Below are 15,941 nucleotides of genomic sequence, written 5' to 3'. Positions count from 1 at the left end.
CTCCATCTGTTGTCTTCTGTCTCTGAATATAGTGTGCATCTGGTCTACTCTGCAGCAGAATATTATCTGAATCAAATTCACTTTCTGTCCGTATATAGCCTGCAGTCATTTGGGCTGAAACTGTGTTGTAGCATATTCTGTAACATGCATGTGTCTGGGTGCAGCTGTAGTATTTGTACAGGAGTTCTATATTTGATCTGTTTTTGGTTATACCCGTTTCATCTGCACTGTAATCAGTGAGCTGTATAAAGTTGGTCGTAGCTACACAAGCTACATGTGTGGCCTATATTGTCATTGAGCTGTACCTATATCCATCTACCATGCAGGCTATAAGCAGCGTAGCTACGGCTAAAGACAGGGCCATGTAAGCACTGTCAGCAGGGTGTGTGGGGCTGCGGTTGCTGTGGTAACGTTCAGACAGAACTATGGGCCATCATCCTGCCACTGTGTTGGTTGGAATTCGGGGGAGAGACACAGAAGGGTGGGGTCTCCTGAAACCGCAACTGCTTTAAGAAAATGGCATTTGACATTATCAGATTCGATTAAAATAGCATTTTTACATACTAGCATTAATATCAATACAAATGTTCTTACTCGTCAAGCATATAAACATGTCAGTTCAACATGTGCTGTACTGGCAAATGGGAGGAGAGATCAACAGTGGAGAACAGGTATTGTAAAGACAGCGTGGAAATACGCAACGTGGCAAGTATTTCATCAGGACATTATGAGGACTATGGACAGGTGATAGTTATGGCCTTTGCAAATAATCATTTTTATTTTAAGTGAAGTGATGAATGATGTGGCGTGTGAAGGGGCTTATGCACATATGAAAGTCATTTTACCAGACCGCCGAGAATGAAGAAGACCATGAACAGGCGGCCGAGAGTGGTTTTCGCACAGACGTCTCCATATCCCACCGTGGACATAGTGACCATGAGTAAGTACACACATTCCCAATATGTAAGTGGCTGGGAATTTTGGAAGTTGTCCCAAGGATCCCCTGAGTTTTCCACCTGCAGGCGTAGGGAGAGCATGAATAACATTACTGAGACAAGCCAAGGCCTCAGAGTTCAGTTCTAAACCTGATCCTCGACAGCCATCTACTGTTCATTCACGTTACAGCCACCACTAAATTTGGGTCACCCAGGAGGGGGGGTTGACGTGCTTGAACTGTGAGAGGAACCAAACAGGTGGCGTTACTGTAGATCAGAGTCTCTGCTGCCATCTAGTGGCACAGATGTCCTCTGGCAAACCCTGATAAGGAAATAGAAAGAAAAACTGAATATTTCGTATTTTTGCTATAACAAGGACTAAAAATAACCAATAAAGGCACTGGCCATGTTATGTTCATTCCTCTTCATGTTTTTCGTTTTGATTGCTTTTTCACCTACACTTGTATGTTGGTCTCTCATTGGGGGTTGCATGGGGCGGGGCTTGTGTGTTGGTCTCTCATTGGGGGTCGTGGGGGGGGGGCTTGTGTGTGTTTCCCACTCACCAGATGAATGAATCCTGCAGCAGTGAGCCATGTGCTTATGAAGATGGAACACAGGTTCACCAGCTTGATGGAATTACTGTGAGAGACGAGAGTTACATCACACCTCTCAAAGTGAAACGCATCGCACTGACGTACAGATCAGTCATCTACTGAGCCCAACACACACAGGACGAGGCTGGCCAGTGACACCTTGCTGGGAGCAAACACACAGGTTATTAAAAACCATCATGTCAGTCATACAGTGGGAATCCTAGCCCTTTAGCTAAACTGCTTAAGATTTTTGCCATACAACTGATCTGCCACCTAGAAAGAAAGAAAAAAAAAAAAAGCCGTCACAAATAACACAGATCTGGCACGGCACTTCTGGGTGAGAGCTGGGTGCTCTCAGCACCAGAAGTTTCAATGCTTTTCTGGTTTCTGAAATCTGAGAGGAGCCGTACTAACGTCAAGCCATCAGCACTTGAAGGACAAAACCCATTTTCTCAGGTGGCAACCGAAATAGCCTTCTTCAGCAACTGTACTGATCCCCCCTCTCCTTTATGAGTCCCTGTGAGTCCCTGACCCAATCAGATGAAGATTCCACAGTGTGTGGGGGGGGGAGCACTTCTGTCCTGCCACACTCTGCACGAGTAGTTGACCATGGGCCTCTTTTTGACCAGCCTCACATCATTCCTCAGGCAGGTGGAGGTCCCTGCTCTCTTATCTACAGCACGCTAAACAGAGCATTAGCCTACCAACACTCTGCTGAGCTCTATGCTCAAGTTGACATCATTTCCTGTGAATATAGGAAATGACTAAGGGAACTTTGCATAGTTTAAAGATACAATAAGAAGGTAATCAATTATAACAGAAACATAAGGGTTGTAAATACAGAGAGTGCAAGGTGATAAGGAACGCTCATAAAGGACAGTGGGAAAATGGTAAGTAGTCAATATGATTACCATAATTACTGTAACAACGTTTTGCCAAGTTATGTGGCCAGCCATGTGATTTAAGCCATAAGACAACGTATAAGACAAAGTTCACTACTTATTGTACCTTTAACAGAAGTCTTACCATTGTTGGAAAAAAAGAACATTGTGAAGTGAGCATGTGCGTGCAGGTGGTCGGCCTTACCTTGTTTTTAAGATATTCAAAAACTGTAATATTTCTGAGAACTGTATCAGTCTCAAGGCTCTTAGAAATCTCAGACCTGTAAGGATAAAAAAGATTCAATTGAAATTACAAGCCAAATATTCTCTGGGTCTTGTTGATAAAGGAACAGGGATGTAATCAAAGTTAAATACATCAGTGTTTACAATCGGGGGAAATAGTTCATTATTAAGACAGAAATCTCAGCTGACAGTTCTGAGCAAAACATTCACTTTATGCTCAGTGGACAATCCCAACCAGATGTCTAAAAGCCATGATGAAAAGATAAATCTGTTGGAAACTGTTGGGAAACCACTTTACTTTTATAACTCACTATCACTATAACTTAAATATGCTTTCAGAAGCCCACGTGTAGTACAATGAGCCATGTGTAAACAGAACAAAACAGAAAATGCAGTTGCAATATAACTGCAAGAATTAATTGGTTTAACCGGGATTTCTGCATGAGTGGCACCGTTAATGTGCCAGTTTCATAATTTAAATCATAATGTTAATTTTTTAAACAAACACAGTGTGTTATCTTTTTGCAAAAATGGTTTAAACAATCCATAGTGAGAAAAATATGTGAACCCTTATATTTATACCATGAGAACCCTTATATTTACACTAATCTTACTTCCTGCATAGGCAGTTACTTGAACCCAACACTTTCTATAGCTGCTGTTCAGTTATGCACAGCAGTTAAGTGGTATACTGTCTTATTAGAAAGTATACTGTCTCATTACTAGATATACTGTTTTATTACCAGATATACTGTCTTATTAGCAGGTATACTGCCCTATTAACAGGTATACTGTCTTATTAGCTTCTATAAACTTTCTTCCAAAATCCCTTGCAATCCCCTTTGATCAAATCAGTGAAAGTAATTATTAAGCCAGCACTTACTACTTCATAAGAAGCAGAATTCAAATACAGTCACCACACAAAGCTTTATATATCCATAAGGACAGTGTAAGTGTGAGAATGTGTGCATGCATGTGTGTGTGTGTGTGTGTGTGTGTGTGTGTGTGTGTGTGTGTGTGTGTATTTATGAAGGAGCATGATACTGAGATAGGTGCCAAAAGGAGTGCATCACAGAGCAGATTAAAAAACAATGCAACACCAGCATAATAGACTCACTCTATCACTCTATCTCTCTTTTACACACACACACACACACACACACACACACAGAATGATCAGTTTAACATCTCAACATTCCACAAAAATGATCATACACACTATTCAGACAGTATCACGTGAAATACATATAATCAAAGACAGATCCAGACAAAATTCCTTGCCTTTGCACAAATGCAATTAACAGCAGCAACATCAATATATCTCTAGGTGGGGTGGAGCTATAGAAAAGACCCAGACACCCTCTTACCCCAGCCAGAGAGCACATGGAGGCAGGAGATGAGGGAGTAGAGGAGGCCGACACCTTCCTTGGCTTCTCTTGCTCTAACCCGGTAGCCTTTGTGAAAGAGCTCAGCGCACGACTTCCTGGGTGCTTCCATGGCCTCGGGCTGCAGGGCAGCTGGTAGAGTGCGGAGCAATAGAACCCTACTGGAGATCATGTCTCCTGGCGTCTCTTCCAATCTTACTTCTCCGGCACTTTTAATCAAAGAAACGCTTCGGCAGAAGGTGGCTCAGAAGCAAATCTAGCCCAAACGTCAGATGGAGTGAAGTGCTGAAAACATGCCTCAGGCAGTCGGGCCACTCTCGCACTGTAAGGAGGAGTGGAGACCCAGCAGGCTTGACCAGGGACACTACCAGTGCATACTCTGCGTGACGGGGGAAAAGTCCGATCTAAATAAGACGAGTGCGCCGGTGCTAGAGGGCCATCTGTCTGAGCTGAGGCTAGGAGAGGATCCTCCTGAGCACAGGCAGCTGCCATGCCAGCGCTGCTTAATCTGTCGAGCCCAAGCACACACACCCCACCCAAAACAAATCCTCTGCACCCACCGCTAATGTGATGTGTGTGTATAAGATGATAAGATGAGGTGTCCTGCCCTGAACCCTTTTGGATATTTAGAGTGATTGAAATTGGAAAACAGAAGAGAAAAACGAAATGGTAATCCTAAATTAATCACAAGCGCTGCACTGCCTTGATGTTTGTTTCTCCGAGGTCAAAACAACACACTGCATTGTGCCTGCACTCTGCTGATGCACTATGAAAGCAAACAATTTTGTAAACATAATCATAGTCTAAATTAAGGCCCATAATCCAGCTTTGAGCTGCAGCAAGATGGACTACTGAAATCCTGTGTGCTTAGGTTTACAGTTATCCTCCCTTTTCATGTGCCGTCTTTGTGCTCACAAGCCCTCCCATGTGCTCAGGCAACAGTGGCCACATTCACCAAGAAATAAACAAACATCCCACTTTGCTTTCAGTATGATGCAAGACAGACACGCAACCTCCCTTAATTGGCTGCGGGCCTTGCTGTCCACTGCCGACCACAGAGCAGACCCAGGAGGCTGGGGCGGGGCAGCACACTAGGCCCTGCTTAGGGAACATACGTGTACCAACAGATACTCAGGCATACATGTACCAACAGACACTCAGACTGAGAGATTAAAACAGGGGTGCTGCTTCATGCCTGCAGCCCCACACATGAAGTGCGGGCATCACTGCTTTGCCAGGCAGCGAGGACTGGATGTTTATAAAACAATCACGTCCCACGTGCTGCCCGGATCACTCCCAGAAGGCTAGCTGCACCCAGGATGCACTGGGAGCACGGACCGTGAAAACACAGCCAGGCTCTGCTCAACAAAGAGGCTTACAACGCAAATTGGTTATGCCCTTTTGAATCGGAAGCTTCCTGTCTGGAATGCTCATGGCATTAGAGTGGCAACAAAGCTGGTTAAGTCAGAGCAGTACAGCAGCAGCTCCAGCAGGTGGCAGTGTAATGCAGCATGTGAACTTTGAACAAACTGAGGGAGATGGGGAAACACCAGTAGGTTTCAGCATAAACCAGATACAAAGTGTATTTGGAGCTCTATTAACACTCTTAGACTTAACTGACAACTGGTCAAATAACCAGTGCAAGTCAGACCAGATAGTGGGCTGGATCTTAAATCTGAAATCAGTGTCTTATATGGGGAATTTTTAAAAAAGCTTTAGTTTGCAAAGCAACTACCAATACACATGCTAGCTAGTGTTGTTACTGCACTCTAGTGTAACACCCTGCACTCTGTTCAGTCTGGCACACGAATAAACACTACTTAAAGGTCTTAGATCTTAGATCACAGAATGTCTCGGCTTTGCAGTCGGCAGTGTGGGAGTGCAGGGGCGGAGGCAGACTGGGAGGGTGGAGGCTGACTCAGTGGGCGGAGGGGGTGATCTGGGCTACAGCCTCCATGCGGACCTCCTGGGAGTATGGCTTGTTTCATGCCACTGCTCTGCTGAAGTGGACTAACACTGGTGTTTCCCTGTCACCGCAATCGACGTACAATTTGAAAGACGGCAACAACTTTGGAAAGAACAGAAATCTACATCAGAATGATATAAAGGAACGCTATAACAGAGGGGCAGAACTCCCAGGAATGAGTGGACCATGGTCATGCAAAGCTGTGCAGAGAGAATGAGAGGTCTCACCAGGTATCACCAGAGGTCTGGGATAATTTAAGTGGAGAGGATTGATTTACCTGATCTACAGCTGACCATAAGAATAACAAAAATATTAAAGCAATAACTACATACAGTCTGTCATCTGTTGTGCAACACTGTTGAATAACACAGTACTACAAAAGTTATGATCACACAGTCTAATAATGTTGTTCCCTCAAAGCTCTGCCTATTACACACTTGCATCCACTCTTTCCTCTCTAGTAGGTTCTACCATATTTCATATTTGGTATTCCTCATCATTAGAACAGCATCTACAGCCTTAGTGTCTATAGATGTAGGAAACTCACATGAACTCAAATGAAGAGCAGGATTACTCCCTTCATGGTATTTTGCGTGTAAGGCGCGTGTGTGACATTGCTGATGATGTCACACATTTCACATTTACAGCTGTTTCTCTTTCTTTCATCATCTTTGAGCCTCTGCTTCTCGGAGTTCAGAGCTACAGGGGAACAGACTTTGCCTCATCCATGTCCATGTAATAGTCTCGTAACGCACAATTATCAATCAGACAGCACATCCTTTTTAATGTGACACATGTCAGGTAATGTTGGCTGTTTCATAAAGGAATTAATTTTTAAACCAGGTAACTATTTTTGTATTAGCGTGTAAAATTGCTGTTTATTCTGATTCTCTGTAATACTCCTTTTGAACAGCACTGTTATGTTACGTGATGAGAGTCTGATTGAATGTTCACATATCTGCATGAGTTCGAATGGAAGCAGTCTTGCATTTGCAGATGGCAGTGCATTAAAGGGACAGAGTTACTGCCATAATTCCTGCCTGCCAAGAAAACACACACACACACACACACACACACACACACACACACTCACACACTCACCATAAGTGCACTTTTCTCTCAGTCTGCTGACACTGACCTTTTTCTGCGTCACCATGCCGGAAACCCTTGGCTTTCCCACAGACCTGGAGTGACATTGGAGCTTTTAGCTGCCCTGTCAGGTCTGGACAAACAGAGAAGCATGTGGCTCCTCTTTCCTGCTCCCTGATCTCAGCACCTCCCTCATGGTGTGCTCCCCAGATCTGACACCATGGATAGCAATGCAGTAACACCCCTTGACCCTGCACACTACCGAGGTATTTACAGCTCTGTACTACCATGGGCAAATCCATGTCAACATCCTCACCCTTAGCTCTGCCTCAACTCTGCCTTAGCTCTGCCTCGGCCTTAGCTCTGTCCACGCACCTGTGCTCTACCTGAACGCTTGCACCGCCATCTCTGGACCGACTCGCCTATTCCTTTGGATGGAATTTCATAATTATTCTCAGCCATTTGAGGGACATGATGTAACATCGGCTATGGCAGTGAGACCCTGGCACTGTTGATGAGCACTGTTACTGTTGCTGCCCCGGGCTCCAGCACTGAGACAGAGGGCCTCAGGGAGATGGGGAGAAACTCACCCAGCCAGCTCCTGTTCAGATACACCGACACGAATACTGGTGGCACAGTGAAGAAGTCCACCACGGAGTTCACCTCCAGCCAGAACCACAGCTTATCGTTGGCTGCAATGAACTAGGAGCAGACAAAGAGAAAGAGAGTTGGACCAGGCAGCTGCTGAACAGGATTAAAACTACACCATACAAGTGCATATTAGCTAATGCAATGACTGGATTTCTGTAAGTTAGAAAATTATCAGCTTGTATTAATGTTGTTTTTTCCTGTAGATAACAAGAAATACTTACACGCAAACCAAAGTAGAGTAAGAAGAACACGTTGAATGCCATGTCGATCTGTAATGTGAAGTCTTTGTAGAAATTCTGACAGGATTCTATAGGACTGTGAAGAGAGGGAAAAAGGATGAAAACAGTGCATATAATAAAAAAAGAATTGTGAAACCAGGCTTCACTGAGAGCAAGAACTGATTACCAATCACACCACACAAAGAAAAGACATAAATTAAATTAAGAATGTCTATATCTAGAAATTGAACTGAAATGAAAGGGTGAAAACAAATGCTCACAGCATCAATTAAGTTAAAAGGTGCTGATTCATAAACATCCATCAGCTTTGAAGGCAAGGGTAGTGCAGCTGCCCTTTCACTGGTATTAGCATTGCTCTTAACCCAAGTCTCAATTATTTATGAACTACTAAGCCTTGGAATTAGGAAGAAAGACTAAAACACTAACAGGAAAGGCCCATATGACGTGCGCATGGACTGAACTATTTAGAGATTTCTGTACGTTTTCTCCTTTGTTTTACTCAAATTTCCACCGCATTTCAGGATTTTGCTTCATGTTTAGTAAAAGCTCTTGTGTCAGGCAGAAGGAAAGCCCTGCAGTCATTTCTATAAGCTAGGATCACAATGTCGTGCTTTAACTTATGCCTGCTACACTCTGTATGAGGGATGGGTTGGCACTTAGCGTGTTGGTAATTATTCACCAAGTAATCCTCAGCCATATCACGGCACTGTTTTCAAATAGAGAGGCAGATCGAGTCAAACAGAGTGGCAGATGCTTTTCTCACCCACGCCTAGCGTCCCACAGCAGAGCACTGTGCTGGCCTTGGCCCACACCTGCCAAGCCCAGTCCCACCCGCTTTCCACATTAATGCAACCTGCTGACCTTCAACCTGGACACACTTCATTAAGAAGGAAATGCTTGCAGATTGGATGGATGGTATGGGGCAGAAACCATGTGACCTATAAAGCTGCATCAACTACTTTAGACAAATCACAGCCCGAAGACTATAAATAATTGATCTATTTTCCATCCTGGCACCATGCAACAGCAGCCACAGAGGGCAAGAGCCCTTCCTGCTGTTTGTGTAGCTATACCACAAAGACATAATAATCTGCTTTGTCTCAAAGTACAACATAATGGAAAAAGACCCATGATAACATTGAAACAGATCATTTGATTGTCAGATTGTGATCTGCGGGACAATTAGTATGTGTGGGCACTTGGTAAACATAACGGCAGAACACCTGATTTTCCGATGCTATCCCATAACACATGCTGCGATCACGTGGGATCCCCAGACACTCAGCGTCCAGGCAGAAAATAGCACCTCCTAATGCCAGCCACTTCCGTCACTGTCATCCTAGGGTGTGAGCCTGGACTCCCAGTGGTGTAAGGGAGCAGCTCTATATAGCACGAGGCTGAATGCAGGCTGGCTCCTGGTCAGGTGCTGTGGCAAGGCTCAACCGGGCACTAGGGGGCCTCAGCTCCCCACCATAACAGCAGACAGCGCTACTGTTTTAATCCAGTTGAAAACAAAATACATAATAGTTCTGGCTGCATGATGTGTTAGGCCAGGGTAGCTTCCTGAAAGAGAAGGAATAGTGGGCAAGGGGAGCAAAAAAAGAGAGAGAGAGAGAGAGAGAGAGAGAGAGAGAGAGAGAGAGAGAGAGAGAGGAAGATAGAGTGAGAACACTCCTGTTGTCCCTTATGCACTACAGGGCCAGATTATCACAGCAGTGATTGATCTAGGCCAAGGCACCATTTCTAAAGTAAGAGTAATTTAGCACCTGCAAGGGCACCAGACAAATACACCCTGGTGCTATTCTTCCTAAAGTGTTTTCTGCATGTGCCTCAATTAGAAGGGTGAAACCCACAAAGCATTGCTACTGGGTCTCTCTCTCTCCTAATGACACAGACAGGACAGGCTAAAAGTCTGAGTAAGAGCACCAGAAGACAGGACGTTGCACTTAGTCATGTAGCTAACACTCCAAACAACAGCCCATTGCTCACACTGTCTGCCTGCATATTAAACACTGCACCATGGACTACCTTATCCTCACACTTTACTACTGTCCGGCGTAAGACACACACACATACACAAAGAAACACACACAAAATGCATATGATTGTGCTTCTTTCACGTACAGATGTGTTGTTTATGCAAACTGATCATGAGAATTAAACAGCAGAACAAAATTAAATGTCATTCCTTATCTACTGATGGAAGCTGTCAATAAATGAGAGCACGGTGGCAGGCGCCAATATTCTGGACTGCCTTCCTCTGTGGTGTGTAAGAACCTCGGAGTCTCACAATTCTACTTCAGTGATAAGAGCCTGGTGCTGCCCCGAACATTTTTCTGGATTGTTTTTCCTTCTTTCTTTGTCTTTCTTGCTTTTCTTGAGTCAGCACTGAGCAGAATCGAGTCTCTTCTTCCATGTGAATAATTCAGGAAACTCTTCTTTATGATTGTTCCAGGCAAGGTGCATATATATATATATATATATATATATATATATATATATATATATATATATATATATATATATATATACACACACACACCGTATGGTGTGGGTGAGTAAGGGCAGGCTATCAGACAATGGAGCACAGACCAAGTCTAATATCAGCAGTAATTACTAGTTTATCATTAGCTACAGTAATGGGCAATTTGGTTAGGAGCATATTTCACAAGCTTCAAGAACATATCTGCCATTCCATTCTCATGCTTTCTAATCCCTTTCCCAGTGTCTCCCCCTCTCTCTCCCTCTCTCTCTGATGAAGCTGAGCTTAAATCTAGAGCTCCATGGGCTCCTGGTGTGTGGGAGACCTGAAAGCGCAGGGATGCTCTACTAGAATTAAATGCTGTGGATTATTCATCCCTGCATTGCAGTGGTGGCCCAGCTCAGACACACACGGCTTCATACACACCTCCCATGCTCCGAGCTCCCCCGAAAAGCAGATAGCTCTTCCCACCTTATCGCATAAGTCATCGGGCAGTTGTGCTATTTAGTGCTGTTAACGTGGTGCATACGTTATATTCATTCTCCCGCACAGGCTATATGGGGCATTTCTTAAAGGACAGCGCCCCCTGCTGTTGGCCTACATATCTTTCTTTACTGTGCAATGCAAAGAAAAGAGGCATGTGTACAGGATCAGAAGGTACTGCTTGTTCCCATTAAGAATATGGCAATTAAGCAAGACATTGTTAGAGCGAAAAGTTCTGCAACCAAAACTAGCATACTGTGCCTCTTCATACCTCTTACCTACTACATGATTTACATACAGTTTAGCTGTACCAAGGATGGACACATTAGTGCCCAGTAGGTGGCAGCTAGCTGCTATTTCAGGCTACCGAGCTGAATCTTCAGAAGACAGCTGATTCAGTTCTAAGCAGCACATTGTGGAAAACTGCCCTTGTCCTGTGTGGCTGTATGTTCTGAGGAACATGCAATCTCATATGTGTCATTGTGCCTATCAAGGCATTTAACCACACACAATGAAAAGACTTCATTAAAAAGACTGTGGTTCAGTACACTCCCTTCACTGCCCATTATAACGCAGAACAGCAGCAGAAACTGTTAGAAGTGCACCGGCATGACTACACGCCTTCAGACTGTGTTTAGCGTGCCTCTGAGTGGTATCAAAACATGCTTTTGTGTCCATGCATTTATGCATCCATCTTGGCTCTGAAGAGTCTTCGGATAGTCACCAAAGAGGGTGGAGGGTGGCCAGCTTTTTTTAACTGATCATGACATCGCTTATTTGTGCACTGGCATCAGGTTGCATTTGCAGGTTCTTACTTTTCCATCTTTTAAGGCATATTCTGTACACAAGCAAAAGTAGAGAATGTACTGGGCTGCATCAGACTGTCAGTGAAAGTTATGATGATTACGAGCAAAAATGTTTCAGCATCTGCAGATGATCCATTACCAGGCCATTAGCGCATGAGTCACGCTAACAGCAGAGGTCAGTTGATCAGGACTAAGATCAGGGCTAAGATCAGGGCTGTGATCAGGGCTGTGATCAGGGCTAAGATCAGGGCTGGAATCAGGGCTAAGATCAGGGCTGGGATCAGGGCTTGGATCAGGGCTTGGATCAGGGCTAAGATCAGGGCTGGAATCAGGGCTGTGATCAGGGCTGTGATCAGGGCTAAGATCAGGGCTGGAATCAGGGCTAAGATCAGGGCTGGGATCAGGGCTAAGACCAGGGCTAAGATCAGGGCTGGGATCAGGGCTGGAATCAGGGCTTGGATCAGGGCTGGAATCAGGGCTAAAATCAGGGCTGGGATCAGGGCTAAGACCAGAACTAAGATCAGGGCTGGGATCAGGGCTAAGATCAGCGCTAGGATCACGGCTTGGATCAGGGCTTGGATCAGGGCTAAGATCAGGGCTGGGATCAGGGCTAAGATCAGGGCTGGGATCAGGGCTGGAGCCACAGCTTGCCTCTGTTAGCTCATTAACAACAGCACCTAGTGCTGTGGCTGTGGCCTGATTTGGATCTGACCAGGAGCTGAAGGGGTAGTAAGGATGCTGTGAAGTGTCCTAGTTCTAGCCATAGATAGAGCAGAGCGTGACCACAGCATACAAATATGCACGTATATGCACATATATAAGTACAAGCTGTTGTCCCCTTGCTAGTTTCCACCATGTTTTGGCATCACAGCAAAGTCAAACAATCACACGACATACCAAACATGCCAAAGCACTGTCAAACGGCCATTTATCTGGTGATAGCTTACAAACTCCTCGTGAGTCCCTACGATCATTCATATCACTAATATCCATTCATTATTCTGTTTCCCCACTGTGAAAATTAAGCCCAAGAATAGGCTCTGATCCAGAATTCACCCCATCCAATCCCAAAACTGAATAAGGCACTCCTATAGCCTCCCACTTAGAAGAGACATCAAATCAGAAAAACACCGCCTGTCAAATGTCAAAACCGTTGTCTCCGAGCAGTTGGGCACAGTATGGTTTGAAGGGTAGCTTCCCATGTGTGTCTGCTTCTCACCAACAGCACTGGATCCAGCATTTAAAAGTACATGTTCATTTCCAAACCTTATTTATTATTATTATTATTATTATTATTATTATTATTATGTATGTGGTGCCTTTCCCAAACCCAAAGATGCTTTACAGACAGAAATCCACTTCTACAATTCTACAATGTTCACACACACCAGTTTGGCGACAGCCAATTTGCGCCCAGCATACTCTCTAATGGAAACCACATTTTTAAAGTCTTTCACAACCTAGTTTGTGCCTATATTTTGAAGCCACTTTAGGTACCACTATAATTTGTACCTTTTTGAGAGGACAGATCACAACTATGCACAACATATGCCAAATGAGTGTCACACGTGTGGTTATAAATGACACAGCAGCTGGGGTCTACTGAACGACACACAAACACATAGACTCATTGCCTGCTCCTCTACAGTCCTGACCCCTGGCATTATCAAGATTAAATGCTCTCAATGTAGCCTGTGCCATTGCATGCTGTCTGAGGTGGTCTGCTCAGCAATGGGCCCGGGGATGGCCACTTAATCTGCCATCTTAAAATGCAAGACTGGACCCATGCTGAGGATAATTCCTGCACTTGCCCACATCTTAGATTAAATGCTGCGTGTTGGCTTCTATGGGACTTTGCAGCTCATGTTCAGACTGGGGTCCTGTGAAGCACATTTAGACCAGTCCCACCGTTTTTCATCTACAGGGGAAACAGCCCAGAGGGGACACAGATGATTACACTGCACCTGCATCAGCTGCACAAAAGCTGCCGACGCTATGGATCACTGAGCAACAGTGAGTCTCGACTGAATGTAGCAGCTAGGGTGAAGCTGCAGGGTAAGTTGTACAAGTTGAATTCTGCTGCTAAATAGCTGCTGTGTAAACACAGAACCAAAAATGTACATAATGCCAAAATACAAAATAACCTTTTTTTTCCCCATTGTAGGGCCTCCAAGCAGTTGGTGATTCTTTTTTTAGCAACACTGTAATTGAGGAGATTTTGTTACTGATTTGTTGCTGCATTCACTGCACATCTACGCGTTGGACAAACAGGTGAGATGCCCTGCCTGTGGACATAATGGCACTATACAAGAGGAAATGACCAGTCATCTAGTTCTGTGTCAGCATCCCCTGATGTCCAATCAAGGATTCAAAGTCTGCAATCTTCCTTTTGCTGGTATTAAGCTTTTATGTACTGAGTCACTGTTTCCTCAGGCAGGATGACAGGAGGCACAGATCACCAGGAAATATGAGTTCTATTTGCAAACACTGATACCTGGTTGCCTGGGCAACAGCTGGGCAAACGAACAGCGCACCTGTCTCTGAGGAGCACGGGGGAGGGGAGATGCACTGCCTGATGAAACCATGGAAACTGATTCACTTATCTTCCATTGACAAAATAATCATGCCATACCAAGGCTGAATTTAAAATCCTATTTTACTGGGACCAGAACAAAGACAGAGAATTCCATAATGGTACACTTCACATAGCAGGTAATTGAGGGATTATTAAAATACTATCATTACCTATGAGGGTAAAGTAGCAGCCTGGTACAGAGGAATGTCCCCACCGGGGCAGTGTTCTGATACAATAAACCAGTGGGTTTCCCCGCCATCCACTTAGGTCAAAACACAGCTCTCACAGCAGATGGGAAATATTCATTTTATTCTGATTCAGAAAATTCCTTTTCCATATAGATGAAATGTACCTGACCTTTAGACCTAAGGAACATCTCTGTGCTTCACATGCTTACATGCCACTGCATAGCCAAACACAAGAGCATGGGCTGACCTCTTAGTGACTAAGCTAAAATTAGCTTTAAAATAAGAATTGAATTAATAGTTCCCCAACTGATGTGCAGTTTGGTTTAACCTGGGACACAGAACGGCATTTAAAAGATCTTCTTGTTCTTTTTCTGAAGTTATATGACCTTATACAGTAGGCCCTCTCTTACATTTTGATAGAGATTAATTAATTGAAGGGAATCTAGAAAAGTATAATACTCACTCAGAGGAGTCTATGAAGTATATCCCAAGGGCTCCAATACTGAGCGCAAAGACTAACACCACCTGGAGGTAAGAAAGAGAAGAGAGGAGAGTTCATTAGTAATGCTCCACTGAGAAAGCTACCATCAGTTTAACCTTTTTAACACCAAACACTTCTCAACTGTTCTGAGTGAGAAGAAATAAAGAGCCAGTTTCAGAAAACCTTGAGCTGTTTCCAAATAATATACACAAGATATGAGTTGGGATTTACAGTTAGTAGAATAAAGCATACTCAAATATACGAGTAATATTAGTCCTAAATTGCACATGCACACGGATGCACAAAAATACAGGCACACACGCATGTTAATTTTTCCAGTTTGGTGTGTGTGTGTGTGTGTGTGTGTGTGTGTGTGTGTGTGTGTGTGTGTGTGCTTGGTTGTGAGTGTCCACCCCTATATGTGATATAGAAATGTGCCTCCCACCCACATTTGCCCACGCATGTATGCCCATAGATGGAGGGCTCTGCAGTTCTGAGGCTGCAGCCCAGTCCAGTGACGTGCCATTCTGACAGAGTAGGGTACAGGACTAGCACTGCGTACTGTGGGTCAAATCATTTGATCTTTACTGAGATGCTGCATTTCAGATGGACGTTATCCCATGATCAGGTGAAACAGAACCTACTGCTATCAAATGGCTGCTATGCTGTAGTGCATGGCATGTGGACACATGCAAGCAAACATCCACACGCAGACACATGAACACACACACACTCATTATCAGCTCACCTAATGTTTTATCTATTAAAGGCAGACACCCTGCTGTAACTGGACTCTGGACACATATGGAAGAATATCTCTGATATGCTAAATGGTATCATTGCAGTGTCAATATGATGTATCAGTCTGCTGATAAATCTACAAGGCAGTGCTTTAATATTACACCATATCACACTGGGCATTAATATTAATACAGGTAGATTTC

At 44.2% G+C, this 15,941-nt stretch overlaps 1 protein-coding gene across 1 annotated transcript in view; it reads right to left on the bottom strand.

The window, feature by feature from the left end:
* Positions 1-15,941, bottom strand: part of kcnma1a (potassium large conductance calcium-activated channel, subfamily M, alpha member 1a) — a 132,206-nt gene that overhangs the window by 57,290 nt on the left and 58,975 nt on the right. The window contains 6 exon segments of the mRNA XM_027013091.2: positions 846-1,016; positions 1,499-1,574; positions 2,615-2,690; positions 7,683-7,794; positions 7,965-8,058; positions 14,980-15,041. Coding sequence (XP_026868892.1) covers positions 846-1,016; positions 1,499-1,574; positions 2,615-2,690; positions 7,683-7,794; positions 7,965-8,058; positions 14,980-15,041 — 591 coding nt within the window.

This window comes from Electrophorus electricus, chromosome 11, assembly GCF_013358815.1.
Source record: "Electrophorus electricus isolate fEleEle1 chromosome 11, fEleEle1.pri, whole genome shotgun sequence".
Lineage (NCBI taxonomy): Eukaryota > Metazoa > Chordata > Actinopteri > Gymnotiformes > Gymnotidae > Electrophorus > Electrophorus electricus.
This window is presented reverse-complemented; position numbering and strand designations above follow the sequence as displayed.